The sequence below is a fragment of the Oikopleura dioica genome, chromosome XSR (assembly GCF_907165135.1).
Source record: "Oikopleura dioica chromosome XSR, OKI2018_I68_1.0, whole genome shotgun sequence".
Taxonomy (NCBI): domain Eukaryota; kingdom Metazoa; phylum Chordata; class Appendicularia; order Copelata; family Oikopleuridae; genus Oikopleura; species Oikopleura dioica.
The window spans coordinates 3,110,833-3,136,810 of NC_137294.1; the positions used below are offsets into that span (position 1 = coordinate 3,110,833).

The following is a 25,978-nucleotide window of genomic DNA, read 5'->3' on the forward strand; positions in this document are numbered from 1 at the left end:
ATTTTAGAAACTTTGATAAAATTAAATAAATTTATTGAATATATTTTTTGGCAATTTTTAATTGGCAGCAGCTTGATAAACAACAGAATAGATACAGGAACACGTTGTTAACGTTATTCTTATTAAATTGAAGTAATTGTAACTGATGATGCTCATTTGCATAAGTCAGCATAAAACGACATGGAATGTCCGACGATGTCACAGAGCTGTCGATTGAATGGAGTGAAGAATTCCTTCAGCGCTTCGATTTGATCTTTTCCAAGCTCCAAATAAGAAGGATCGGCCAAATTCCTGAAAATACAAATTTGAAATTTAGAAATTCGATTCCGTAAATGTCATTTTACCCTGTTCGTCCCTTTGATTTCGGAAGGCAGAAAGTTTTCTTCATATTTTCGGGCCTCTTGGCGCAGTAATAACCAGTCTCCTCGTTGATGAAAAAGTGCTCATTCGTGAGCACGTGATCCAAGTTCAAGAAATCCTGCGCCTTGTCCATCGTCTTGTACGGTGCGTTTAGGGTTTCTTCTCCGTCGAGAAACAGAATCTGATCGCGCGGAAAGTAATCCAGCCAGTGATTGAGATAGTGCGAGTAGATACTATTAGTTTTAATTAGGCGAGGGAGCTTTGACAGGCGGAGGAAACCATTTTTCAATAAAAGATTAAGGATCCGAAAGATAATTTCCAAAAAAGGCTTTATTTCAAAATTTTTAAACTAAAAGTATTTTCTGGTTGTAATTACCTGTTTGTGAAAATGCTCGCTGTAATGTCATGGTAGTAGACGTCTGTAAGATACTCCTCTCCCTGCTCTAGAATGTTTCGTTTCACTCTTGGCAGCCATTCGTCGACGAAGGAAGAGATGTTTTTGTATCCCTTGATTTCCTGCGCGTGGGGCTCGGTCGTCAACGTCGTGTGGATAAAATCCGAGCGCATGCGTTTGATCGGGTCGCAAAGAGTAATGATGATCTTCATGTCCTTGCTGATCGCCTTGGCTCTAGCAGGGACAGAAGACTCAACTAGGTAGCGAGGAGTGCCTTCGTAGGTGATCTGGCCGGGCTCGCTTGTCGGTAATTTTCGCTTGTAAGACTGGAATCCGCCTTTCCATTGCGAATCCTTGTACAGCCAGTGTCCTTCTGTATAGCTCGTTCTTCTGAAGTCAGGATTCAGGCTGAGGAAATAGGCAAAGGCGATCGTTCCGCATTTCTTGGCACCAGCTCCGATTGCATCTGGCGGCCGGATGTCGTCGTTTTCCCCCGCGTTCATTTCAAAAACCTCTTTTGTTTGTCGCTTGCCCCATCTTGACTATGAAAATTGGCATAAAAGGTCCCTTGAAGCTTGCACTTTGTACCTTGTCGACAGGAGCAGGAGTATACCAATCCGACTCCATAAAAAAAGTAAGCTTGAAGTTTCTATATGCTCGTTCATTTTTAAAAACCAGGATCAATGAGCCGACTAGAAGGTGTATAATTAACATTCGCTAAGCTGGATTAACTTCATGAATCTGAAGTACTTACGACAGAGTAGAACAAGTAATATTCGACGAACTCGTAGCATATCCATGCGGAAGGTCCGCGGAATTGACCTTAAGAAAATTAAAGAACTGAACTTAATTTCCTTTCCATTTAAATCAAGTGTGAAGTAATTAATTTAACGAAATTTCCGATTTCTGGTGTACTATATATTCAACATGAAAAAGTTACCTATTGAATCGCCTTATTATATTTCCGATCATGCATTAGGAACACTAAGAGTCTCTTTATTTGGTTATTTTTCGAAGACAAAGGATATTCATGATACCACAAATGACGGTCAAATTTTACGATGTAATTACGACGTATTGGCGTCTATGACTTTTTTCACCTTCAACAGACTTAGCCTCATCAAAGTGCGCTTTAGGAATAACGCTATTGAAAGCAATCAATCACTGTTTTTCGCTTACCGTTATTGTTTCTCTCTCAGCGGTACCTCACAGCGAAATCATGAGTATGTTGCACTAGAATCGGCGCCTGTGCCCTAAAGCCCTTCCACCTACTCTGACATTTACAAAAATGCAGCACCGGTAATCCGTCCCGATTCTTTCCATGCAGCAAAGTGAAAATGTTGCATTCCATCTTTCCGTTGCTCCAAAAGTCACCTTTTAAGTTGGAACGGATTGTTTTTATTATAAATTTTTTTCTAAAGATATATTCGAACACGTGCATAAGCGATTTGAACTTAGGGCATTTAGAAAATGGGCGAAAATGTTCAGAACAAGCTAATCCCTCCCTAAATCTAATAAGCAAAGTTATTTTACATTATCACTCATCTTTTTACAGGGCAACTGTGAAAATATCTATATACGAGACGGCGTCACTAAGAAACTTAAGGGGATCAAGCGCGGTAAACTCATTTTTTCAAAATATGCTCATCTTTGTCGTAACGCTGAGAGAGCCCTAAGTCTGGTCAATATCCTTATTCTTCATTATTGCTGTTTCTCGCTTTCTCGAATGTCGAGATTTTTATTTTCGTTTCTAGGTCTAGGTCTCTTTAGATATCATCTGCGAAGAAAAGAATTAGAATTTGCCCGGACGGGCCTCGTAACATTTCTGCGCAATGTTCCGAGTCACGAAAATGCTTAGGTAAGGCGATTAGATTTCGATTATTCTGCTGTATTTCTTCATAATGTGGGTTTAACATGAAAATAACTGAAAATATTGCTTGAAAAAGGCCGGATTTATTTTCTTAAAACTGTGACCATTCTAGCAATGAAGGTTTATCGGATTTAACAAGTGTTTCAGGCGCAAACTTTCAGAAGTAGTTATGAAGAAAAATATGTAGAAAAACAAGCAAGACCATCAAAAGAAGTATTTTATTATTATCTCAAGTTGCCAATGCAGGACTTATTTTCGTCTCCAAATTTAGAGGGAGGTTCTTTGAGTTTGACCCAGTTGTTGAGCTTTATCTGTCAATTAATACTGTAATAGAAGGGGCGCGTGGTCCAACGTACTACCGAAAAAAAGAAAAAGGTAAAAAGTCCGATTTCCGATTTGCAAACTCGGGAGTCGAGACAGTAAATAAAAGAGAAAAAGCCAAAAAGTGGTAATTGTTCACCTCAAAAGTTGACGGGTGGAAGCGCGATTCGCTTATTGAAGCTGACAACGACGCAGTGCTCCGAAAGCTAAAAGAGCGACTTGTCTACTGCTGTTTCGAAATGCAGCCGGAATTCTTCTGAAATGGGCAGGAGTGTATCAGAGAGCGTTCTTTCCATGCTACAGACAGTTTTCTTCTTTTGCCCGGTGAAGCGGCGATTCAGAGAGGGGATAAAATAAATCCGTTTTTATTCCTTGTTGATTTCAATCGTGACAATCCTCGAAAAAAGAAGGCGTAAAAGCTTGCCGCCAGATTTTAAAAAATCGTTGAATGAAAAAAAATGCACGCACTCAAGCCTCGTTTTCATAAATTCAGTAGCCAGTATTACTTGTCCATCATAATGATTTCAAGATAAGGGAGGGAATAAGATAGAAAATCCAAAGTTTTCGGTTCCAATCCCTGATGAAAAACGATTGACAGCTTTACTTCTCGCCAAGACTCAAAACTTGTAGAAGACGAGATTTGCGACGAGTTCCAAGTCCTCTACGAAGCAAGTCTTCTGGGTCGCCAGAGCTCGCAGAAGAGCGACAAGTCCTCTAGGAGCTACACGAAGCGATCAAGTTATGAAATCGCAGCAGAAAACCGCATTGCTTCGAGTGCTTCATGCAATGGCAATTTGGGAACTCTGGACCGCGAAGAGCTTGGACAAGGAAGTTTGTATTTTCTCGCATTTTTTCATTAAAAAAAATAAGTTACGCTAAAACGATCTCTCTCTAATCGCTCTCACAATGCAAGAATAATTCGTGCCAACTCACCTCACAAATGTAAGTAAACCTTTCTTCAGAACTGATAATTCTTGACTATTTGCGTTTTCAGTGAGCGTTACGAAGTCGTTTAACAAAAGTGTGAATTCGGTACAAGATGCAATCAACTGGATGGTTAAATAAATTGATATTCATCATTTCGAAAGAAATAAAGCTGAAGAGATCATATCATTAAGATGATGTTGTGTTCTTTAGGGACCAATGCGTTTCTTCTTTTGTCGAATCGCTCGTATGTCGCAACGGGGCACACCATTTCTTTTAAAATAGTAATTAAAAAGTGACTCCTTACTGAGTAAAATTTACCATAGTTCAAATAAGAAGTAATAAAGCCATAAAACAGGAAAATAGAGCAGCTTGTCCACCAAAGAAACCAAATAGCTAGAGTGAGCGCGCCAGACAAATAAAATCCTTTAACAAAATTTAGGATAATGACTAAAAGGACTGATTGATGGATTCTCAAAAGACTATCGATAAAAGGGGGTGTATGGCGCCCAGGTTATGCATGCATAGGAAAATGCAGGAAAATGCATAACCTGGTTATGGCATAACCTCGGCGCCCGACACCCATAAAAGGGCGTGCTTTGCGCCTCAAAGGTATAAATTATTCTCTGGAAATATGTTCTAAGTGCGTTAGTGAGATCCCATTGTCGAAAATCCAGCACCATATTGAAGTGTGATTCGCCTGGCCGTTTGGAATTTCTCTTTATTTGGTATAAAATTTGGGTAATTGCGAATTGAGACTAAAAATTTTAGATACCATTTTTTTCTGAAATATTTTTTGATCATTTAGAAAGAAAAAAATTGGCAACGATGAGACTTGACTGCGTCTCATCTTGAGCATCCCTGGTTACTGATAGCAGCTCTGTGATATCGAAAAAGGACTCCTTTAACTTATTAGGCTATCAGCTTGTTAGAAAAAATCTTGTTTTGGAAACAACGAGAAAGATAGTTTTTTTATAATTTATTGGTCTAATTCTAGTTTTTGACTGTGACAGGAAGAGTTGAAATAATTTGGATTCGAAATGAGGTAAGAAAAAGTAAAAAATGCTGCATCTTCCAAGCCAATATTCGCGGAAGCCATTGTCGATCTTCGTGAGTCGTTGTTGAGTCCAAGCCAAGGTCGTAGTCCAAAAAACGTTACTCTTTTTTTTGTTTGTTTCACTTCGAGCTGGTGGTTGAAATCTCCATTTTCTGTCGCTTTGCAGCACTGTCATCACCATCCACATCGTCATCTAGTTTTCTCTTTCGCTGGGCTCGAAGGATATCGTTCAGCGGAATATCCGCATATCGCCAGTTTCCGTAGCTGATGACATACTTTCTTCCTGTCTTTGGGTAGTACTTGACGAGGTTAGCTAAAATATCATTTCAAACAGTTGATCGAATATATTCAATTACCGTTTTCCCAGTTCATGTAGAAAATATAGCCATTTCCGTTCTTGAATTCAGCATGAGTGCCAATATTGCCCTTAGAGTTCTGGAACCATTCGATCTGATTTTCGTCGTATAATTCTTTCAGAACATCTTAATGTAGAAAATAAGTTAACCAACAAATAAAATAGTATTCAGACCTAAGACGTGCACCGGATTCACATCCTTGTCAAGCAACTCCTGCTCTGGGACTTCTCGGTGGAGATAGTCCTCATTTTCATCCATTGCGTCTATTTCCTCATCGTCCTGCGCCCAAACGTGGTCGATAACGTCTTCACTCCAGTCGAAATCGACAGGAATCGCCTCTTCAAAGTCCGAAATCGTCATGTTCACGCGCCAGGTATTTGTTTATTGTTTGGGGTTTGTCGCGTGCGTACCACGAAGCAGCGGTACTCAGCTGAGTAGGTTCCGCTTTTTAATCCCCCAATCAGCGCTAGAAAACCCCTAGAAAGCCCTCCGGCGTTTCGACCTCCATACTGACCTTTAAGGTAGAAGCTACGCCGTAAACTGTGAATGTTCCTCCTTGATTGCAATCGAGCAAGGTCAAGGTACATGTATTGAAAGATAACTTGATTTCGTCAATGGATGATTCGAAAATGAACAGCCTGTAGCCCGTATGACAGTTTTGTCAACGGTAATCTACCCATATAAAGTCACCCCGCATAATCCACGTAAGATAATCACGCGAAACCAGAAAGCCAGCGACACCAATTATATTTTTTTTTCAAAAAGAGATGAAGTTTTTTGTCGCCTTCGCTTTTGGATATTTTCTAGTCTCTGCGACCACGTTTCACCCCTGGAGATTGTAAGTGATTGACAACCTTAGAAGTCTATTTAATTGCTGACGCAATTGAAATTTATTTTTAATAATGCTTTCTAAAGTCGATCAGTCAAAGAACGAAAGTACTGGCGTTTTAATAATTAAAGCCATGTTCATTTTCTTCGATTATATAAATACACTTCTGCAATCCGGTTTCAATAATGAATTAACATTAAGCTGAAATAAAGCCCCTCAGCGATTTTTCACGCGGTTACCTACTTTTGAGAAAAAAAGGGAGGGAAAAACCCGAAAGAGAATGATTATAAAAAGTTTATTGCTTTATGGGACTCTCGTCGCTGGTTTCAGTGGTCATTTTAACCCCTTTGACTAGTAAGAACATAGGAAAAATTATTGTCGGGAACAATTATTTATAATTTTTATTTACTATTTTCATTATTTTTTCAATAAAAAAACTTTTAAACGAAAGCTGCTAAATTGTAACAGAACTCGATAAATATTATAAATTCATCGACGTTGCAGAACCATCTTTATGGACATCTTATTGGCAAATAAAGCAAGCTTTCGTTTTATTCTTAAATAAGACAGCTAAATATATATTTTTAGTGTTGATTATGATTACGAGGAAGATTCCACACCCCCACCAGCATCAATTTATGACAACCTGAACAAAAATCCAAAAGCGATGAAAGATCTTATGCGACTAAAAGTAATGATTTAAACTAAAGCAGAACACAGCGGACAGACTATTTTAGAGCGCATTTACGATGTACAACTTGCTGGAGAAAAATAGTAAGCGCTCGTCTCCGTATCTAAGTTCTTCTAATTATGAGTGATGAGAACGAGTTTGTATTTGAGACCCTCTTATCGTAATCAAAATAAAGTGTTGACTGCACCTGCTTGCATGTCTTTGATTGCACGTGACTGACACTGTGAGCGACAAGTGAAAATTGCATGAAAAAGAGAAATCAAGGAAGTTTTGTTTTATGATCTTTAGATAAAGCAGCCGTTAGATTCTGGAAACCAGTCAGAACGGAACCTGCATATTACAGTTTGTACGAGATCTAATTGAAAATTCTGTCGTGCTAAAATATACAGTGCCCTCTTATCTCATCATACAGCCGTAGAGCAGAAATGTTTATTGAGCAAAAAATGGGTAGATTACGTGGCAAAACGAATCGCCGACAAATCGAAGAGCTTAATGTGGTGTGATTGAGATGAAACCATTAGAAGCCGATCTAAATTATGTCAGTCGTAATAGCGGATGAGCAGATTTGCCTTGGTTACAGTCTCCCCAGACTTATAATTAACTCATGTTATAGTAGAAAGCATATAATATATCCCATATATTATATATATATGATACAGCCACTTACGGTAAGTGACTTACCTTCGTTTATGACGAGGACTCGGGGTGCGATAATACCGTCTACTTCTACAAGAATATGATTTCGAAACTTTCCTTCTGCCGTATAAAAATCGATCTAAAATCAAACTTGGACCGTTGCTATAAATGACAAAATGCTCACTCTGTTATTTCCTTCATCGGCGACGAGCAATCCATTCGCCCAATCCAAGAAGACGATTCCCTCCGGAAAACTGAGCTCCCCATCTCCTCTCCCTTTTCTTCCGAATCTCGACAAGAACTCGCCCTTGTCGCTGAAAATCTTGACACAGTGATTGTGATGGTCAGAAACGTAGATTCGATTGTCTGGTCCTGTTGTGACATAACTTGGCGACTTGAACTGATCATTTTTGGGCCCAAAGCTGCCGAAAGAAAACAGCTTCCCCGTCGCTCCAAAAACTGTGACGGAGTTTTTCTCCAAGTCTGTGAGAACGTAGCGGCCCTCCCTATCGATGCAGACGCCGTGCAGGTCTTTAAAATCTGGATGGGTGAATGTCGAAGTTAGCGTGCCACTGGCAGTCCACAGCGTAACAGTCCGCTTGCAAACCATCGCGATCGACTTGTCCGGGGTTACTTAAAATTGCAAGGATTTTAAATCATAATCATAGCGACTCTTATACCCGTCAGACAAGTAGGCTTGGCGGCAGCATTGATTTTGATGGGTTCTGTTGCTTCCCAACTAGAATTGAAGACAACGACTCTTCCTTTGTCGACAGCCCAGCATCCACCGCCAGGAATCTGGATATACCATTCGATTTATTTGAATTATTTTTCACTTACCAAAGTGATACCCTTAGGAGGTCGTAAAAAGGCGCCGTTCCCCTTCCCCTTTGCCCCTAGAACTCTAATCGGTTGCAAATTAAACGGAGACTCGTGAACAATGGGCCGATTTTCAAACTGAGGCGTTTTCGCTCTTGGAATTGTCGAGTTCTCCTTAGGTTTTGATGGTGGTGGAGGCGCTCGGCGCTTGAGACTTCCTGTTGAAAAAGTTCTTCCGATCGAGGGTGGAGAGGACTTCTTTGGCGAGGGAAGTTTCTTTTGATAAAAAGGTCTGATGCCAGTAAGAGTGGAAACATTGCTGTCCCATCGAGTAACACCAATTTTATTCGAGCGTGAGAAGTTAGCGGATAAATTTTCGCTCGGGTCAAAATCGTCGTCCTCCTTGATTTTCCGTTAGTAGGATTTTGGTTTCTGTATATCAGTACCTCTGACATGTAAGAAGACATTGCCTCGCTGCCGATAGAAGATGTTGATCCAGCTCGTAAATTTTCAATTTCATATTTGATCTTGCTCGAGGAGGACTTCGTCGATCGATTGTGCTCGACAACATCGCCGGGGACATCTGGCATGTCCGAAATGTCAAAGTCAGATGCGTTAGAATCCGTAGAGCTCGATGGATCCGGCGCTTCCAGAAAGTTAACTTTCTTGACGACTTTGATTTCTGCCGTCATCGGGAGATTTTGGACGAGAGTGTGGACACGGACGCTTTCGATGGTTGCTATTTTCTCGCGGCAGAGTTTTGAGACGTTTTTGTCTCTTATATTGGTTGATAAAGTGTCAAATCAATAAAAAACTTATGGAAGAATTCAAAACCAACATCTGAGCTCTTCAATATTCTCGTCGATTTTTCTGAGTTCCTCGAGTTTTTTCTCCAAATTATTTTGAACCTCGACAATGATCCTATCTTGCTCCTCTCGTAGCTGTTTGAAAAGCTTTTCATAATGATTTGAAATCGTGACTAAACTGCACGTTACAAGCTCCTCATGCTCTTCTCGAATTTTTTGGATAGCATTTGAGTTCTGGACGTCTTTTTCGAATATCCGGTCGATCAGCTCATTAAGAACTTGTTTCGCCACTTCTGCAGCTGTCTTCTCTGAAGCCATCTAATGGAAAGAAGTTGAATAAGGAAAAAACAGCGCGCTTACCGTCATGTAAGTCATATCTGAGACAAGCCCGGGCCGGTGGAGGAGCGGTTACGTAGAGCTACCGCCGTGCAAATTGATCAAGCATTTTACACCAATTGAAGAGCTTATTTAGCGATTTAAGATTGAAGCTCTATTATTTTTTAAGTTTTAGCCCCGGGCTTTGGAATGAACACTGACTCAGCCTCACTGTCTGTTTGTTACAGTCTACTGCAGTCGAAAAGTGAGATAGTAGCTAACAATTACAATCAAGAATTGTTGCTTGGACACTGGATAGAACTCAGACTGGAGCAAGCAATCCAGAAGTAAGCTCACCGAAATGGAAAGACTGATGCGCTGTAAATCTCTATCTCGATATTCAATTTGCGTTGAAATCCATATTTCGCGGGGAGCGTTTCCTCCAATTAGCCCTGGTGACAGTCCTTCAATCTTTTCCATCCTCATTCTACACAGGTCGTCGTAGATTTGTTGGCTCAACTAGAGAGGAAGAATACCAATTAGAGCTTTCTTTTTGAGTGCAGTAGACCGCAGCAGCAGGATTTAGGAAAATAACGCGACCGGAAAACCGAGTATTTTTGGAATTCTAGCATTTAAAAGTAAAGGAACGTGGAGAGTCCAGCGCTATCACTGCTTTAATAATAATAATGATAAGCGAGACAGGTGTCACTTTGATGCTACTAAACGCTCGCTAATGGCGCTTTCTAGTAATTACTCAGGCGCCCTTTTCCGTTTAACAACTTTTGGACTCTGAAGCTGGTTTAGATTGATCGTTTTGACGAACAGGCCACGATTTTGAAGCTTAACGCCTCCTGCTGATTGAAAAACATCCGCAGAGCAAGCCACAGCCGCCTAAATAGAGTCATTACAATCACAAGAGAAACCGCCACGAAGAAATCTACTGTAAGAAAAATCGCGTTTTTTCTTGCGTTCTTGAAGGTTCAGTAACAGGTGTGTGTTTATTGCGCTAAGCTTCAGTTTTGTCACCACTTTCGGGAAACTTATCCATTTTTCTATTTTTGCACTTTTTGTAGCTATAATTTGAACTCTAAAACAAGCTCTTAACATTTCTTAAAATTCAACAAAAGAATTGAAAAAGAAAGTGTAAGGCGATGAATTAGAAATAAGAAGCCTTCCTGTGGTTTATATTCAAATAAAAACACGCTCTACGGGCAAATGACGCGAGTTTTAAACTTATTAAAGTTTCCAAGTTAAATTCAAAAGAATTTTTATTTGAATTTAGGCGTCGGCGAGTGTGGTGTTGGATCACCGGACGTCTCATTAAGGATATCAAGTGCGCTGGCTCGGATCAGCCGCAGTTTTATTAATGAAGAGCCGCCTGTCTTTAGAGAGCTTCGACTTTTACTGAAAACGAAATTGTTGCTCGCCACAAACTTAGAATGGCACTGACAGAATGCAAGGAAGAGAGAACCAACTCCGCAGGTTTTGTCATTTCGTCAATTAAGGATCTCCACGGTCGATTTTTCCCCGAGAATCTTTTGCTTCGAGCTCCAATGAATTACTGTGAAAGAGATCCTTAAAGTAGAGCAAGTTTGTTGACTCTCGGAAAGAAAGCAATCTCACCCTTACCGACACAATCATCCAGAAGTATTGCGACCTGCACGTATTATTCAGTGAGGGCGAAGATCTGATCCCGACTCCTCCTGAGGATCTTTTTTACTCCGTTTTGTACATTGTACTCTTCATTGTTGGCTTCTTGGCGAATATAATCGTTATTGTAACTCTAGGATCGTTCTTAACTTGCGCTAAAAAGGTGAAATCAGCGACAGTTACAGAGCTTTTACAGTGAATCACCGCCATGTTCTTATTACTTCCGCTCATCTCTACGTTCTTCATCTTTCAATAGCCGATTTTATTTTCCTTCTGAATATACCCCTAGCCACGTTTTCTCTCAGTTAAACTCTCAAAACTGGCGTAATAAGAGGGGTTGAAAACGCATTCAAGTTATCCACTCCAGCCGCCTCCATCCCGAACAGTGGCCTTTTCGAGGAATTATAGGGGAAGTGCTTTGCTACGTTCATCGCTCCGCTGCCACCATCAATTTCATCGTTTCAATTGGCTTGCTCACAACTCTCGCTGTTGATCGATACTTAGGTTGGTTAAAACGACGATAAACCGCAATGCCCAACATTTTGATAATTTTTTAATTAGTGCTCGTGAAGAATGCGTGGAAAACGGTCAGGATAAGAGTTGGAGATGTTCACTGCTTCGGTAAATTACTTGTGCGAAACCAATACCGCTATTTATACCTGTATTCTGGTATTTGAGTTTGATAGATTTCTGATGTCATAAATCTATTCGCTACATATCCGATATGTTATTTTGAAAGGGTGTTCGTAGTAAACAAAAACGTTAAAAAAAACTAATACTCTCAGCTTGTGACAGAACGAAGTCCCGTCCACCAATGCTCGCCCATCTCTATGTTGCGGGAATTTGGCTCTTTAGGTCTTGGTTCACACTTTTCAACAGATAAACTCCTTTGAAAAGGCACACAAAGTGACCCACAATCAGTTTGCTTCTGGCCACCCCCAACATGATGGCAACTAGCTACAGTGAAACAAACGATACCGCCAAGTGCTCCGTAAATTGGACTCTTATGGACGCATGGCTCCCTGAGTATCCAAAGAACTCAGAGCTCGCGCTTGAAACTCAAGGAAATGTCTCCTTCTACGTCTACGATGATGAAAGTCTTTACCTGCAGAATCTCACTCACGAGGATCCACTTTACTTTGGATTTTCCGATTTGGGGTCTTTCGGCAACGAAAGTGATCTTCTTGAAATGTTCGGTGGAACGACAGAGGAAGAGAACGAACTGCTCGAAGAGGCTGGCTGGATAAATAACACTGATAGGTGTCGGGAATTCATCAAACAAGCGAATGAGCAATACGAGGTACTAGAACTGTTATCAGATCCGGGGCGGAAAAGGTTAATAACTCAGGGACTCGTTAATGAAGAAAGGTTAAGAAGCGAATATACATCGGAATGACCTTTTAAAAACTAAAGCATAAAAACATCATAAACTAGTAATACTTAGTACTTAGAAATTCTAAAAAAATCAAATAAAAATGCATAAACTCGATATTTAGAATTCAATATCCGACGCTCAAATGTACCACCTCGAGCAAACTTACAGCTACTGCTCAGTGCCAGAGCCACGATCAAGAAAAATTGTAAGTAAAAAAATGCTACTTTCCATCATAACAATCTCCTGTCTGCAGTGGCTGTGGGTACTCTTTATCAGCTGCTGCGTAATTCCTGCATTCGTGATGATCTTCTGCTACACGCGATTCTGGTTCCGCGTGAAAAAAGTAACACGGGATGTGCAAAACTTTCAAAATTCGAAGCGACGAAACAAGATGGATTCAACGAGGAGACTCGCTATTCTAGTGGCAGTGTTGTGCAGTTCATTTTTCCTGTGCTGGGAATGGATTTCGGAATTCTAAGAACCAATCAATTAAAAATTTTATTTTCAAATCGAAATCCATCAGACTCCATTTCACGTGTTTCACATTTTTCGAGCAACTGGAATCAGCGTCAACAGTACAACTTGCGCAACTCTTCGCGATGTCCTCTCAACGATGGCCTACGTAAACGCCTGCCTCAATCCTATTCTTTACTCTGTAAGAAATTTTCTCGTTGACTGGCCAAATTTTGAGCCTTTTAGTTTATCGGAGCTCGTTTCCGCGACCGCGCAAGATCCGTTCTGTTGGAAAAACCACTCCAGCTCAAGAGAAAGATGAGCACGAACATTTCTGAGGGCAACACGCAACTAACTCGCTTTTCATCAAATCGAGCATCTTTTGCCTACAACTCAAGCAGGCTTTCAGACTCCTCGAGGGCTTCGGTCAGTGATTTTTGCAAACCTTTTTTCTATAAATTATTTTTAGAGCGAGTCTTCAAACAGTAAAGCTTTTCAAAAAGGGTCGAAATCGACGGCTTTCCGTTCAAAATCCGTTCCGATTCCCGAAGAAACATCCCTTCTCGGAGAAATTTATGAGAATTCCTCGGCTGGCAATCTTCCTCGTTCTTCTCAATAAAAATGAACACTTCTCAAAATAAAATATTCAAAGCAAAATCAGATCAATGATATCAGTTTATTCAAGACTCTGGAAGAAAGAGATTAGATAGTTGGTCGTGTATGTCAGGGGAAATGGAACCTTTGGCGGAGTCAGACTGAGGGACCGGTTCCCGATCCAGCTGATTTTCAGGGAAATTCGAAAAAGTGGGGACTTCGGGAAGTAGAAATCTCGGAGGCTCTCTCTCTGGTATGTTTGTACCCTTGTTATGCTTTTGGAACTTGGTTTGAGTTTGTGCATCCTTTTTATTCTTTGGTATCTTGTAGTTCTTTGTTCTTATCAAGACTTCTTTGAAGCTGTCGATATCGTCGAACTTGATGATTTGCAGCAATATCGTCGAAAGTTGATCCCTGGTGATGTTCAATCGGTCGTAAAAGTACTCTGTCAGGGTCAAGAGAAATTCGATCAAGTCGGGCTTGTATAGAAGGTCCAAGTTTTCTTCTTCCGATCCAAGAATTTCGATAATTTCATCGTCAACATCGCACGCGCCGACGTACATCCAAGTTAGGAGAGAGATCATCTGCGGGAATGCCTTGTCGAAAAATAACGAGAAATGTTTTCTGCTAATTCGACTTGTACCGAGAGTATTCTTCCTGTAGTTTTCGTCACATTGGAGGGAGTGGGCAATGAAGTTCCGCATGAATCTGACGAAATCCACGAGTGAATGCTCATCTAAGTGAGCTGTATCATTCTAAAGGCGTAAGTAAAGAATAGGGAAGAAGAACGAATGCAACTAACCTTGTGTTCTTCCATGTAACCCCTAAGCTGAGGATGGTCCTTCCAACTGGTTGTTGGTTCAGGCCAGGCCAAAGGAGGATGATCTGGTATTGGAATAAGACTTGTTGATTCCCGTATAATGAGCTCCGTGAATCTGGGCGACGTAAGAATTGCACGTAGAATTTGGAACTTTTGTTTTCGCGAGTCTCCCTCAAACACTTGGTTCAGCTTGGCTCTCTGCAGTTCATTGTTGAAGTTGTCCATGCACATCATCTTTATCGACGGGTAAACAGCATTAAAAACTTTATCAGGATTGCGCTCGTGGGTCATCTGGGGCAAAATTAGTTACCATCCATGTTCTAGGATAATTACCTGTAACTTGTGCCTGAGCAAATCTTTTGCTCTCAAACTGCTCAAGGAGGGAGTTCTTTGTGGTGGTAGATGAATATCTTCAGCGATTTCCATCCCATTGAAGAGATTATCATTGATATCTTCCAGCAGGTTATTATCATTGTTGTCTTCCATTATTCTCTTGTATCAGCTACTGTTTGCCTGATGGAAATATATCAAAAAGTGACGAATGTGTTGTTTGACTTTTCCCACGAATAGTAATTTTGCTCACAATGACTCGTGCGCGCAAAAAAGATAAAAACGAACGTACGTATGTTTTTCTTGTTCTGAAAATTTTTTCAGTAAAACGGAAGTGGTGACTAAAAATGAATAGCGCTGCTCTTTATGCAATCGACGATGTCGCCCTTCCAAAAAAAAACACCGACAAGTAAGTTGTTTTCTCAGGTGAAACACTGTCAGAATTTAGGGCAGCGTTGATTTATGATCGCAATCGCAAAACCAGCCGAGCACGAAACTATCCCTATTTGGGAACCCTCAAGAAGTGTATTCTCAGCAAACATTCGCTAGACACGGTGCATGCACAAATCGTGAGATAATCTTATTTATTTCCTTCCACCAGGGAAAATGTAGTTACTCTTTGTACAACAAAGGTGTTTGAAAGCACATCTTCATATTCTTCTGGACCTGCCATAGATGCACTTGTCGATTTCTTGACTAACAGCCTCTTCGTGCAGCCCCGAGAAGGCGTTGATGCAGCGGCCGTCTTGGAAGATCCTGAACGTCGGAGTGCCGCGCACGTCCTCATCCCACAAGATCCTTCCGAGTCCCTTATTGAGTTGAGTTACGAGCACGTTCTAAAGTTCAACCCTTTCCTACCCTCTCGTCACAGTCGATTAACACCATGTCAAGCTTGTCATAGTAGCGCGTGTTGAGTTGCTCGAGCTCGGGGAGAATCCGCTGACTGATCAAAGCAGATCCAAAAGATCAATTCAAAGATACGGTTCATAAAGCGCTAATGACGCCCTAAATCAACCTTGATTACTTACTCAAGTTGATTTAGTACGTTAATCTTTTTGGACCTGTAACAGAACAGACACTGTTTTGAGAAAAAAACTGCCACGGAAAGTCGACCCATTTGGACCATTTCGGTAAACTCGTCTTCGGTTTTTATTCTTCGGATCTTTTTCGTGGCGATTTCGCCTCCGTTGACCGTGGGTTTGTACTGTTATTTGCTCTATAAAATGGAAAATCAGGGATTTTACCGCTTGCTTTGAGCAATGTCCTGTTGAACGAAATGTCGGAGTCTTGTCTCGTTTGTTCCGATGATTGAAACAAGCTAAAAAGTAAAATTTACCTGGAAAGTTCTTTTATACTTTTTTCTTACTTCTAGTCCGCTTTGGTAAAAAGAAACAGTTGGATAAGTTCGGACTTCTTCGTTCAACGCAACTTTTCTCAGCGCGTAATCGTCTGTGTCGACTCTTTTAGAATATTATTTCGAGATTGAATCTTTGAAAAGTAAAAACCTGATGAAGCGCGCGTGACCGCGAAATTCAAGCGCGACGGATTTGAAGATGCTCTCGTAATATCTGCACGGATTGAACATCGAATCCGTAAAGAAGCAAACTGTCAAACCGCCGCTTGTGATTCTCTCTCTGAAATGCTCTGCATTTTCGATGTTTTCAACGGCCGAGACGGGCTTCTGGAAGCTCTCCGCGCTGGGAAATTGATTGAGGGACAAGGACGCCTTGGCATTAGCCTTCTCGAAGCGTGCGAGGTAAGATGGGTTTATGTACGGCCCGCGTACTACCATGCTAAAGCGAAAAATGATGTTTATGGGAGGATTTTCAAAAGAAAATTTCTCGTCATCGAGTTCTAAGTAAGTAAATGCTCTTTCTCTCGGCGAATTTTCGACTTTCAAAAAGAGAAATGAATGAACTTTAAATAATTTCAACCACCCGCGAACACGAGCGCGTGTGACGCGGAAACACAGACACTGCTCGTTGTCGAATGCCAAGAACAGTATGAAATATGTGGAGCTCGTTACTCTATTACTGCATCTGTCAACTATCAGATCAGACCACCGTGACAAGAGATCAACTCACGCTCAGTACTTTCTCAGGAATTTCAAAAGACTGAACTCACACTCGTTTGTCATTAATCATACGGTATGATTCATACCTTACTTGAATCTCAACGCAAGAATAACAAGACACATTTTTTAGTTTTAAATAGAGCGATTACAATAATCGCTGATTACGATTTATTTTCTGACACAATAATCAGCAGGTGCTTCCAAAAGAACGGGAATTTCATTTATAACGGCGTGGCTGATTACTGTTGCTTGTATCAACTCGTCTCCATGAAAATCGAGTCGTTCAATAGAATGTGGACTTTCGTAGCCAGAAACGATGAAGATTGAATTGTTAATCATTATTACAGATCCTGAATCATTCGCCTAAATTTTAATTAGCCTTATAATCAGCTAATTTTTGAAACTCACGTTTTCAAGATTGCCAATCTGAGTCCACAGGTCATTTTTAAGAAGCCAGATTGCAGTTTGTGGAACATCATCTTTATCTAGTCCCCCAGCAAGCAAAAGGCTTCCACTTGGAAGGCCGATCAAAAAGTGATGGGCGATTTCACTGAGAAAAAAAAAATTCAAAAAAGAACAAAAATGTTTAATTACCTTGGAAAATCGCCTAAAAACGACCAGCCAGAAGAACTGAGTGTCTCAACTTTATTCTGCCCTTCCCAGGAGTAACTTCCAACTGTCGTTGGTTGTCCTTTGTACAGCCCTAGCTTTCCACCGTCATGTTGAAAATTGGCTTCATGCGCCGAGACTGTTGATGTTCCATCGAAAAGTTCACATTTTTTATTCGACTTCATGTCAAAACAAATCAATGCTTCTTCGCCACCGGCCGTCGAAAGTGCTGCAGACCAAGGGTAAATTTCATTGATCAACCTTGTGGGTTCTTCTTTCCATTCACAATTTTCTAATTTGGCGATCTGAACATTAAAAATTAGTTTCATAGAAGATTGAATAAAATAACCTTCGATACGTCCGGCCATCCACCAAAAATAAAAACTACTCCGTTGACAAGAGCATGAGTAGGTGTAATGGTAGAAAAATCGACCCCGTGATCGCCTTTTCTAAACTTCTTTTTTGATGCAGAATAAGAATCGTTAGGTCGCGGCGATCATTTCGATACCAAATCCATGAAAATCCGACTTGGTTTTCGGCATAAAGGTACCATTTGAAGTCCAAAAATGAGCACTAGAAATCTTCTACCGCCCGGAAAGGGATGAATACTCCAGCCTATCAGTACATGCCTAGTTCCAGATTGTAGAGCATATTCAATTCTATCAGAATCTATTCTCAGATGTTGTGAACAGAGGCTCTTGTGAGAACCATCGCCCGAAGAAGCTCGAAAAACGATGCAAAATTGAGGCGAAATCGTTAGTCTGAGTTCACGGGAGCCAAATTTGGCTTTGATTTTGCCCAATTTTTTGACCTTCTTCGGGCGCTGGTTCTCACTAGAGCCCCTGTTCACAACTTCTGATGACAGATTCTGGTAGAATGGAGCCTGCTCTACAATCTTGAATTAGGAACGTACTGATAAGCTGGAGTATTCATCCCTTTCCGGGCGCTAGAAAATTTCTAGTGCTCTTTTTTGGACTTCAAATGGTACTTCTATGCCGAAAACCAAGTTTTTGATGAATTTGGTATCAAAATGATCGTCACGACCCAGAGATTCTTATTCTGCATCAAAAAAGATGTTTAGAAGAGGTGATCGTGGGGTTGATTTTTCTATCATTACACCTAAGCATGAGGAGCAAATTGAACATAGTCGTCTGATGGTGCACTGATTACTGATGCTGCTTTGGTTGCTCCGTCAAATGAAATTGAGAATGCTTCGCTCAATTTTTCGCCCATTATCAAAATCACTAAATAAAATGGTTGAATATCGTTAATTTTGAATTGCAATCTACCTCTTTCTTCTGAAGCTTCCTCTTGGGCACGGACGGACAAGTTGGGTTCGGTGACCGGTCGGACTCCGGTCCAAGGTCTGCGCCGCTCCGATCCATCGCATGGAACGCTTTGTGTTTCGGAATTCGTTGAACATTCTTCGTGTCGAGTTCTTGATTTGAAACCGTCAATGCATTCACTCCAGGAGGACCTAAAAGATTAGATATTCGCAATAAAAAGATCATAATTTGCTTACCATACTCCAATCTCACTAATAAAAGCAAGGGTCACAAAGTTGTTGCACTCTTCTTCCTCAACGTCTTCTTCGTCGCAGTTAGTTCTTCGCCTGTACTTCTTGGCATTACCGCAGCTGCTACTACAAGGAGTCCATTCCGACCAGTCAGTGAAGATGCCGTTATTGCCGACGTTACAAGATTCGCGTTCACTGTTGCTTCCAAAAAGATTCAAGCACTCATCTGGAGATCCCTCGCACTGGCGGAATCGTTCGCGGAATCCGATGCCACAAGAGGTAGAACAAGATCCCCAATCGGTCCATTGCGACCAATACGCGATGCAATAAGGTGCTATGCAAGGTCTTTGTTGCTTGTCTACGCGGTGAGTACAGATTTCAGAGCGTTGGCGGGATGATAGAACTGGCTCATCATTTTGATTATAGCAGCTGAAATAATTCTTTAAAATCTTACTTCAAACGATAATTTACCTTGGGCAGGCGGACCAGTGGGACCATGACGAGTAATTTATAGGATTTATGCAGCTATCAGTCTCGATGTCAACGTGTCCGCCGCAGATTCGTCTCCGTTCTCGACTTCTTGAACCGTAGCCACAAGATGCCGAGCATTCCGACCAAGCGGTCCAATAAGTGTATCCAGGATCGATTGCTGTGCAGCGAGAGAATTCATATGGTAAACCAGGGCAAGAATGGCCATACTGACAATCGCGCCGTCGAGATCGGTTTCCCTGGCCGCAGCTTGCATCACAGGCTGACCAGGTTGACCAGGTTGTCCATTCAGGACAGCTCCCAAAATTGCAACTCTTAATTTTCAAAGTAGGTTTAAAGATGAGAAACCCTTTTTACTTGCTCGTAGATGCTTTCGCCAAAACATTCATATTCGCGGTAATAGTCTTCTCCGATGCATTCTCGTTGTTTTTGGCGAAATCCAGGGCCACAGGTTGTTGAGCAAGGGCTCAACGGAGACCATTCAGACCAGTAGCCGGGGCAACTAAAGATATTTTCATCTTCGGATTCTTTTAAATTTTGTTCTATTTGTCTGAAATAAGATCGGACTTACTTGCCCCACCAGCCACAATTTGGCCGCGGAGGTAATATCGTCGGCTCATCAGGAACTACAAAAACAGCGGCAACCACGTCCAATTCGTCACTAGTATATCAATCAATTACTCTCATTTTCCTGGAATTTACTTACGAATTACTATCATCATTTGAAAAATAGTCATCTCTTGGATAATATTCAATATAATCGACAGATTCAGGAACCCGAAAGCCCAGGCATTTCGTCAGAAAAAGAAGAGAAAAAATAAAAAAATACATTTTGCATTTATTTTAATGACGAGCTACAATAAAGCGTCCTTAGGAACAGGTGCGCTTCCGCGAAAATTTGCATCTTTTTGAAAACATATCCAAATAAGGACAGAAAGACTTTTTTTGATAAAAATCTTCAAGAACTTTAAGGGCTACGCAATGTATAACTCTTTAAAAAACAAGACAATGTTTTGTTGTTATGAAAAAGAGAGACTTTATTATGAAAATAATCGAAAATAAAAAGTTTCACAGCTTCAATTTTCAGCATCTTCAGCACTTTCCTCCTCCTTTTCTTCTCCAGCTTCTTCTTCTTCTTCTTCCTGGTCAACTTCCATGTCGTCCCAGAAATTGAGCTCCACAAGACTTTTTGCAATCGTCTCAAAGAGCTCCTCCTTGTTTTGGCGAAGGACGAAAATCAGAGTGATGTGGAAGTTGCACTTGCCACAGATCATCCAGTTCTTGACAGTGTCTGGGTCGACGTTGCCCATGATCGTGAATTCGCGCTTGCAGTGCTCACACGTAGCTTTAAAAATAACTTAGTTTGCCTTTCAATAAAGGGTTACCTCGGGTATAAGTATAATAAGGATAGTCCTGGACAAAGAGAAAGAGTTCACCGACAACCTCTTGTTTAACAGCTCCAGTAGAATCGCGGATAATCATTATCGCAAAATTAATTTCTGAAAATATTGACCTGCTATTAATCAATCATTAATACTAAAATTGAACGGCTCAGAAAAAAGTAAAACACAAATCGCTGGAGAGAAAAGCGCAACTGATTGATCTTTTCCGACCAAGACAACAAAATGCCAGTTCATCTAGAGAATTTTCTCAATTTTGTTCGAAATTCGAAATCGCCTTCCCCTTGCACCATGGAAATCCTTCCCAATGAACTTAGATGAAGAATAAATTCTTCGTCGTAAATACGACAAATTCGACACTCAACTTGACCATATAACATGTTGCTAATAAGCAATAAAACTCTAATTTCGCGAGGATGCCATAAAACCCTTAAATTTGGGAATTTTTATGGCTTTCTTATAAAACTAATTTCTATCGCGGAAAATTTTCTTTCGCAAAGAGAGTAGAAGAGAGATTGATCATGTTCTTACTTCTATTTCCTTTACTGGAGATAGTCGGGGCATCGAGAAAATTGGCTGTCCATAAGACTTGGACTTCGGCAAAGTCTGGCAGTCAGTTCTTTGCTGAGATTGACGGTTATCCAGAGTACAAAAGAGGCGTCGTTAGCCCGAGATGCGATGTTGATGTACTAGTCGCGGTAGAAACCGGCTGCTGCTTGCAAGAAGCCAAACTTAGACAGATTAAAAATGTTCTCAAAGAGTAAGAATGTGGTATCTTCTTTCGTTTTTATCGTATTTTTAGCTTCGCGACAAGTTTACACGAATCAATCGACGGAGAAGATCATGGGCTTAGACTTTCAATGATCAGCTTCGGAGACCACACGAAATCACACCTTTCTTTCAACGACTCCTCAGAGCGAGCTTTCAAAGCGGCCGTAGACGAGCTGGACCTCTTCGGCGAACCGGTGCAGTTCAACCAACTATTCAATGATCTTCCAAATCACACGAAAAACTACAGACAAAGTGCTCGAAAAACAATTGTTCTCTTTACAGATGGAAACGGAGTCGACGCTCCTAACTTTGAAATTCTCGAAGGTAATCTTCCTTGTTCTCAAAATTCATTTTCATCGGTAAATTAAGATCATGAACGCGAAGTCGACTTTGACCTCCTCGGCGTCACATTCTCGAAAATGTGCGATGGAGAGCGAACGCTTCCGAAGAACCTCGATCGTCATTGTCCGAATAGAGAGTTTTTCGAAAACATCGGCACTTTTTATGAACTCACTGGACACGAAGTGGCGATGCAACTTCGAGAGCAACTTTGCGCTCCGGTAATTGTGACGGATATGAAAATTGACACTGGTTTTCCAATTCAATTTCACGAAATTGCGCAAGAGGGATTGCCTGGTCTCGATGGTCCACCTGGTAAAGATGGAAAAGACGGTCGGCCAGGGCGTCAAGGACAGCCCGGCAAAGACGGGAGAGATGGTCTTCCTGGGCCAATGGGATTTCCTGGTAAACAAGGCGACAGAGGAAATCCTGGTAAGCATGGTGCTCGTGGCGCTACTGGAGAACAAGGGCCCAGAGGAAAGGTTGGCGAACGAGGACCGCCAGGACAAGCGGGAAATTCTGGGACTGACAAAGTTGGACCCAGAGGTGAAGAAGGACCAGAAGGACCCCCTGGTACGCCGGGAGAAAGGGGCTTCCGCGGAAATCCAGGCAAAGACGGAAAAGCAGGCGAGCCAGGCGAAGATGGAAAAACTGGTCCTTCTGGAAAACAAGGACCTCAGGGACCCGTCGGAGACGCTGGCGAAGATGGTGAGCCAGGATTTTGCCCAGAAGGTATTTCCCTTCAGCATGGAGCGCCCGGAGCTCCAGGTATTCCAGGGCAAAGAGGAATCGATGGCTTCGACGGTCAAGATGGCACAGATGGAGAGAACGGCGAAGCTGGTGCAGAAGGTCCTCGAGGCTCCCCAGGTGCGCCTGGCCCAGTGGGTCTTGATGGCGAAGCAGGCAAAGATGGTGAACCTGGTCATGATGGTCTTGATGGAGCTCGTGGGAAAGAAGGACCCTCTGGTGGAGAAGGCGAAGTTGGACCTGTTGGTCGACCCGGACCAGTTGGTCTTCCAGGTTTGGGATAAAATTAGACAGCAGTTTTCAAGTCTTTTTAGGCGATGCAGGAGCAGTTGGCGACGAAGGATCCCCTGGACAAGCTGGTCTACAAGGCGAACAAGGACACTCCGGAGAAGACGGTCAAAGAGGTGTCCCCGGAAAATGCGGATTGCATGGATCACCTGGGATCAAGGGGCCGCCTGGTAGGCAGGGATCCGACGGCGAAATAGGAGCTCAGGGTGCACAGGGTTGCCCGGGACCACGAGGACCCATCGGAAATCCCGGAAATCCAGGTGTCATTAATCACGAAGAAGTTCAAGTTTTAGGCAAGGGATAAACTCAAAAACTGAAAAACAAATCGATGAAAGATCAGTTTAAAAAATCCCTTTCAAGTCTTCCAAGCGATTCTGGAGATTTTCAAAGAATGCGATAATCCACCCCCAACTACTGAAGACGTTAAAAACGACGATATCTTTCCGGCCGTTGCTCGCGGAGACATCGTTGAACTTGTTTAAACAAATCATTAAATAGAATCGAGCTTTTTTCTTCTTTATTCGACGAAATGCACAATTTGTTTGACTACTGCAATAAAAAATGGAAAGCAACCACTTCGACTTGGGGAAATTTCCGAATTGTCAATTATGATTGTGGTTCACCAAAAGCCAAACGCTCGCCGAAAATTTGGGGATTGGAACACGTTAAGACAAACACGTTTGTAAATAGCTGACTCCGCAAATCACCATAAGCCGCTGCGGCGCCTTTTACGAAAGCCCTTCGCCAAAAGACCAAAAAACGTGATAAACATGAGTTTAAGTAATCCCAAAGATTAAGTTTTTTTGTTATACTATCAGCGGCGGCTTTTTTAAGAAGATTTATTTTTGGAAGTCGAAAAACAGATGTTTTCTCCAAAAAAGATGGAAACTTTTAAAAGACAATTTTGAAGAATAAAATACTTTGGGTATCTTTTATCCTGGAAAAAATCTTCTTACTCTTTTTTGTAAAAAAATAGGTTACCCAATAACTGTGTTGTCTAAGGAGCATCTACGTGAAAAGAGATCAGATCTGGTATTTTTGCTGGCTTAACGCCTGCCAGAATTGGTGGATGGTGGTGACTTGGCATTCTTAATTCACCGGATCAAAATTACAAATCGCCGCTATGATGATAACTGCCGTTTAGGAACCCCTCAAGACGTGTCCAGCTACTTTTGACAGCTGCTAATCAAGCACGCAAGTCACTTATATCCGCGTACAAGTCCCGTAATTTCTCGCCCAGACGGTTTATTCATTAGAAAATCAAACGAAAAATTGTTAATTAAAAACTTCTCTTATAAAATCATCAACAATTTAAAATATAACTTTATTCCAATAATAAGCTATCAATAATCAAGATCAAATCTTTTGCATAAAAAGCTGTGCGTGATCAGAGATAAAAGCCTATTATTAATAGGGAGCATCTGTTAGACAAGATGCTGGCTAAACAGCTGTAGAATTTGGTTAAATTGAGGCTTTACTGGCTATTTTCTATGAGAATTCGAAAATGAAGCAAATATAAAAAGAATTTTTCTTTGTATGAATTGATTATTTATGCAGAGAAAGATACTTTTCCTGCAGACTAGATCATAATCAAGCAAACAAAGTTAAATATCAACACGCTAGGATAAGTTTTTCAATAGCTATTTGTACCCGAAGTTTCAAGAAGCTAAAACGAACATATGATATTCGGATTATGATATTCCGCATAGGAAAATAAATTCTTTCCTAGATTTGATTTTAAGCAAATAAATAATTGAAGAATAAAATGATTTCTATTTCTTTAAATTATTAAAAGTAATTGAGGATATGAGGATGTTTTGATACATTCTCTGATTTATTTTTGAATCACTACTCTTGGTTATTTATTAGTATAGTTGTGGAAATTCGAGTTCATCGTTTGTTACTCAATAAGCTTAAATCGGTATAATCAGAACTCCTTTTTGTTTGATTATTTCATTATGAACGCTCAGGGGGCGCTCGCAACTCTCGGCGCGCGCTGTGCGAGATCGAGGCCAGGCGGCGACCTCGTCTGTTCTCCGTATTTTTTGCTTAGTGTTGGAAATAAAAAAATAGTAATTAAAAAGAATCAGAATCAAAAAGTGATACCAGTGGAAGAGAGTTGCGAAGCGCGAAGTGAATGAAGAAGCTCAACTGGTTACTGTTGCCTGTTATCGTCACAGCGATAGAAGTAGAGTGTAAGTTTGACTTAGAAAGCCTTGACTCTAGAATAGAGATCTTTTTCATCTGAAGATATTTTCACTTTTTGGAAGAAATAATATTTATTGCTCATCAACTTATAACTACTACAGATAGTTAGGTTAGGATAAAAATCATCGACTATATTGTCCCTAAATTGTCGGTAAAGCGGTAGAAAAATTCGCCTAAATTGTCGTTTAGAACTGCCCTTAAAATACCCAAATGTTGTTACAGTCATTCCCTTACTGAAAATGACAGTATTTATACACAGCCCTGAAACCAACTTTGTCTAAGAAAATTTCATAAAGATTTTCAACCGTCAGATTTTTTTTTCCTTTCTAAATTGCCCCTTCGAAATTAAATCAAAAGTGCCCTACCTGGTTCTTCTTATCACATTATTTTTTTTTTCTTACAAAAGAGCACCACACGTGGCACGTGATGTAAATCAATACTAATTTTCAGAAACCTCTGAAATCTTATTACGCCCGTTTTTATGAAGATTAGAGGCATCAAGGTGTTTAATCCCTAAAGAAGGTGATGAGGAGTCTAATTATAAGCACTCGTTATTTCTATTTTGAATCATGGAATTTTTTCAAACACTGAAAATTCAACAATCATTTTAGACAATCGTCGACATTAGCATCTTAGAACGTAAATTGCATTTTATAAGATGAGTTCCAAGTGCGCATTTGTCCGAAAGTCAACGCTGTCAATTTCTCAAATGGGTTAAATTTAATCAAACGTGGCTTTATTTTCATTTCATGAGTAAAGATATCCTTTTTTGGAGTCGTTTTTGACAGGCGCTCTTGAATGAAACTCTTCCTTGTTTTCCTTAATTTGACAACCCTTTCTATAGTGCTCGTTTTTTCGAAAAGGGAGGCGATAATTCTATAAGATACGGTGAAAAGGAACAACCAACGGTTGCAATTTAGAAAGCGGATAATTATAG

The 25,978-nt window shown here is 40.9% G+C and overlaps 10 protein-coding genes and 1 long non-coding RNA gene across 16 annotated transcripts; 3 read left to right on the forward strand and 8 right to left on the reverse strand.

Annotated features, from left to right (window-relative positions):
• Positions 1–34: 34 nt before the first annotated feature.
• On the reverse strand, positions 35–2,525 carry LOC145706900 (heparan sulfate glucosamine 3-O-sulfotransferase 3B1-like). Of its 2 annotated transcripts, none has more exons than XM_081784358.1 (6): positions 1,934–2,525; positions 1,509–1,576; positions 1,343–1,446; positions 737–1,296; positions 345–593; positions 35–291 (listed from the first exon to the last, which is right to left on the reverse strand). In XM_081784358.1, exons 2-6 carry the CDS (start codon positions 1,552–1,554, stop codon positions 153–155), a joined length of 1,098 nt encoding a protein of 365 aa, XP_081640484.1. In that variant the 5' UTR covers positions 1,555–1,576; positions 1,934–2,525; the 3' UTR covers positions 35–152. The 2 variants fall into 2 exon arrangements, with proteins under 2 accessions (XP_081640484.1, XP_081640483.1); XM_081784357.1 differs by lacking the exon at positions 1,934–2,525 and adding an exon at positions 1,695–1,895.
• Positions 2,526–4,995: 2,470 nt separating this feature from the next.
• On the reverse strand, positions 4,996–5,642 carry LOC145708803 (uncharacterized). Its single transcript, XM_081786502.1, has 3 exons — positions 5,456–5,642; positions 5,283–5,408; positions 4,996–5,239 (listed from the first exon to the last, which is right to left on the reverse strand). Exons 1-3 carry the CDS (start codon positions 5,640–5,642, stop codon positions 5,046–5,048), a joined length of 507 nt encoding a protein of 168 aa, XP_081642628.1. The 3' UTR covers positions 4,996–5,045.
• Positions 5,643–6,012: 370 nt separating this feature from the next.
• Positions 6,013–6,956, forward strand: LOC145710347 (uncharacterized). The gene is made up of 3 exons (XR_014135036.1): positions 6,013–6,120; positions 6,700–6,802; positions 6,849–6,956. It is a non-coding gene; the product is annotated as an uncharacterized LOC145710347 (long non-coding RNA).
• Positions 6,957–7,336: 380 nt separating this feature from the next.
• LOC145708804 (uncharacterized) lies at positions 7,337–9,438 on the reverse strand. Its single transcript, XM_081786503.1, has 8 exons — positions 9,424–9,438; positions 9,096–9,381; positions 8,704–9,032; positions 8,279–8,659; positions 8,119–8,236; positions 7,623–8,071; positions 7,484–7,577; positions 7,337–7,392 (listed from the first exon to the last, which is right to left on the reverse strand). Exons 1-8 carry the CDS (start codon positions 9,436–9,438, stop codon positions 7,337–7,339), a joined length of 1,728 nt encoding a protein of 575 aa, XP_081642629.1.
• A 1,790-nt stretch (positions 9,439–11,228) lies between these two features.
• Positions 11,229–13,477, forward strand: LOC145707959 (uncharacterized). 3 transcript variants are annotated; one of them, XM_081785553.1, is made up of 8 exons: positions 11,229–11,532; positions 11,590–11,649; positions 11,814–11,883; positions 11,950–12,328; positions 12,525–12,608; positions 12,657–13,058; positions 13,103–13,282; positions 13,326–13,477. In XM_081785553.1, exons 3-6 carry the CDS (start codon positions 11,843–11,845, stop codon positions 12,879–12,881), a joined length of 729 nt encoding a protein of 242 aa, XP_081641679.1. In that variant the 5' UTR covers positions 11,229–11,532; positions 11,590–11,649; positions 11,814–11,842; the 3' UTR covers positions 12,882–13,058; positions 13,103–13,282; positions 13,326–13,477. The 3 variants fall into 3 exon arrangements, with proteins under 3 accessions (XP_081641679.1, XP_081641680.1, XP_081641681.1); XM_081785554.1 differs by having other exon boundaries at positions 11,590–11,627; positions 11,831–11,883; XM_081785555.1 differs by lacking the exons at positions 11,229–11,532; positions 11,590–11,649 and having other exon boundaries at positions 11,668–11,883.
• A 59-nt stretch (positions 13,478–13,536) lies between these two features.
• LOC145708806 (uncharacterized) lies at positions 13,537–15,054 on the reverse strand. The gene is made up of 3 exons (XM_081786504.1): positions 14,604–15,054; positions 14,253–14,561; positions 13,537–14,205 (listed from the first exon to the last, which is right to left on the reverse strand). Exons 1-3 carry the CDS (start codon positions 14,754–14,756, stop codon positions 13,537–13,539), a joined length of 1,131 nt encoding a protein of 376 aa, XP_081642630.1. The 5' UTR covers positions 14,757–15,054.
• A 113-nt stretch (positions 15,055–15,167) lies between these two features.
• Positions 15,168–16,477, reverse strand: LOC145706820 (thioredoxin domain-containing protein 5 homolog). Of its 3 annotated transcripts, none has more exons than XM_081784265.1 (6): positions 16,106–16,477; positions 15,967–16,060; positions 15,858–15,918; positions 15,667–15,797; positions 15,459–15,542; positions 15,168–15,409 (listed from the first exon to the last, which is right to left on the reverse strand). In XM_081784265.1, the coding sequence occupies exons 1-6, from the start codon at positions 16,390–16,392 to the stop codon at positions 15,251–15,253; spliced, it is 816 nt and encodes a 271-aa protein (XP_081640391.1). In that variant the 5' UTR covers positions 16,393–16,477; the 3' UTR covers positions 15,168–15,250. The 3 variants fall into 3 exon arrangements, with proteins under 3 accessions (XP_081640391.1, XP_081640390.1, XP_081640392.1); XM_081784264.1 differs by having other exon boundaries at positions 15,667–15,804; positions 15,865–15,918; positions 16,106–16,473; XM_081784266.1 differs by lacking the exon at positions 15,168–15,409 and having other exon boundaries at positions 15,464–15,605; positions 15,646–15,804; positions 15,865–15,918; positions 16,106–16,473.
• Positions 16,478–16,842: 365 nt separating this feature from the next.
• Positions 16,843–17,688, reverse strand: LOC145708807 (uncharacterized). Its single transcript, XM_081786505.1, has 4 exons — positions 17,633–17,688; positions 17,269–17,588; positions 17,083–17,224; positions 16,843–17,037 (listed from the first exon to the last, which is right to left on the reverse strand). The coding sequence occupies exons 2-4, from the start codon at positions 17,466–17,468 to the stop codon at positions 16,843–16,845; spliced, it is 537 nt and encodes a 178-aa protein (XP_081642631.1). The 5' UTR covers positions 17,469–17,588; positions 17,633–17,688.
• A 1,113-nt stretch (positions 17,689–18,801) lies between these two features.
• On the reverse strand, positions 18,802–20,119 carry LOC145708808 (semaphorin-5A-like). The gene is made up of 5 exons (XM_081786506.1): positions 19,995–20,119; positions 19,860–19,949; positions 19,646–19,790; positions 19,271–19,602; positions 18,802–19,228 (listed from the first exon to the last, which is right to left on the reverse strand). The coding sequence occupies exons 1-5, from the start codon at positions 20,117–20,119 to the stop codon at positions 18,802–18,804; spliced, it is 1,119 nt and encodes a 372-aa protein (XP_081642632.1).
• A 218-nt stretch (positions 20,120–20,337) lies between these two features.
• Positions 20,338–20,784, reverse strand: LOC145709993 (uncharacterized). Its single transcript, XM_081787677.1, has 2 exons — positions 20,674–20,784; positions 20,338–20,633 (listed from the first exon to the last, which is right to left on the reverse strand). The coding sequence occupies exons 1-2, from the start codon at positions 20,768–20,770 to the stop codon at positions 20,365–20,367; spliced, it is 366 nt and encodes a 121-aa protein (XP_081643803.1). The 5' UTR covers positions 20,771–20,784; the 3' UTR covers positions 20,338–20,364.
• A 712-nt stretch (positions 20,785–21,496) lies between these two features.
• Positions 21,497–23,332, forward strand: LOC145708062 (uncharacterized). The gene is made up of 3 exons (XM_081785678.1): positions 21,497–21,783; positions 21,829–22,818; positions 22,860–23,332. Exons 1-3 carry the CDS (start codon positions 21,549–21,551, stop codon positions 23,135–23,137), a joined length of 1,503 nt encoding a protein of 500 aa, XP_081641804.1. The 5' UTR covers positions 21,497–21,548; the 3' UTR covers positions 23,138–23,332.
• The last annotated feature ends 2,646 nt before the right edge of the window (positions 23,333–25,978 follow it).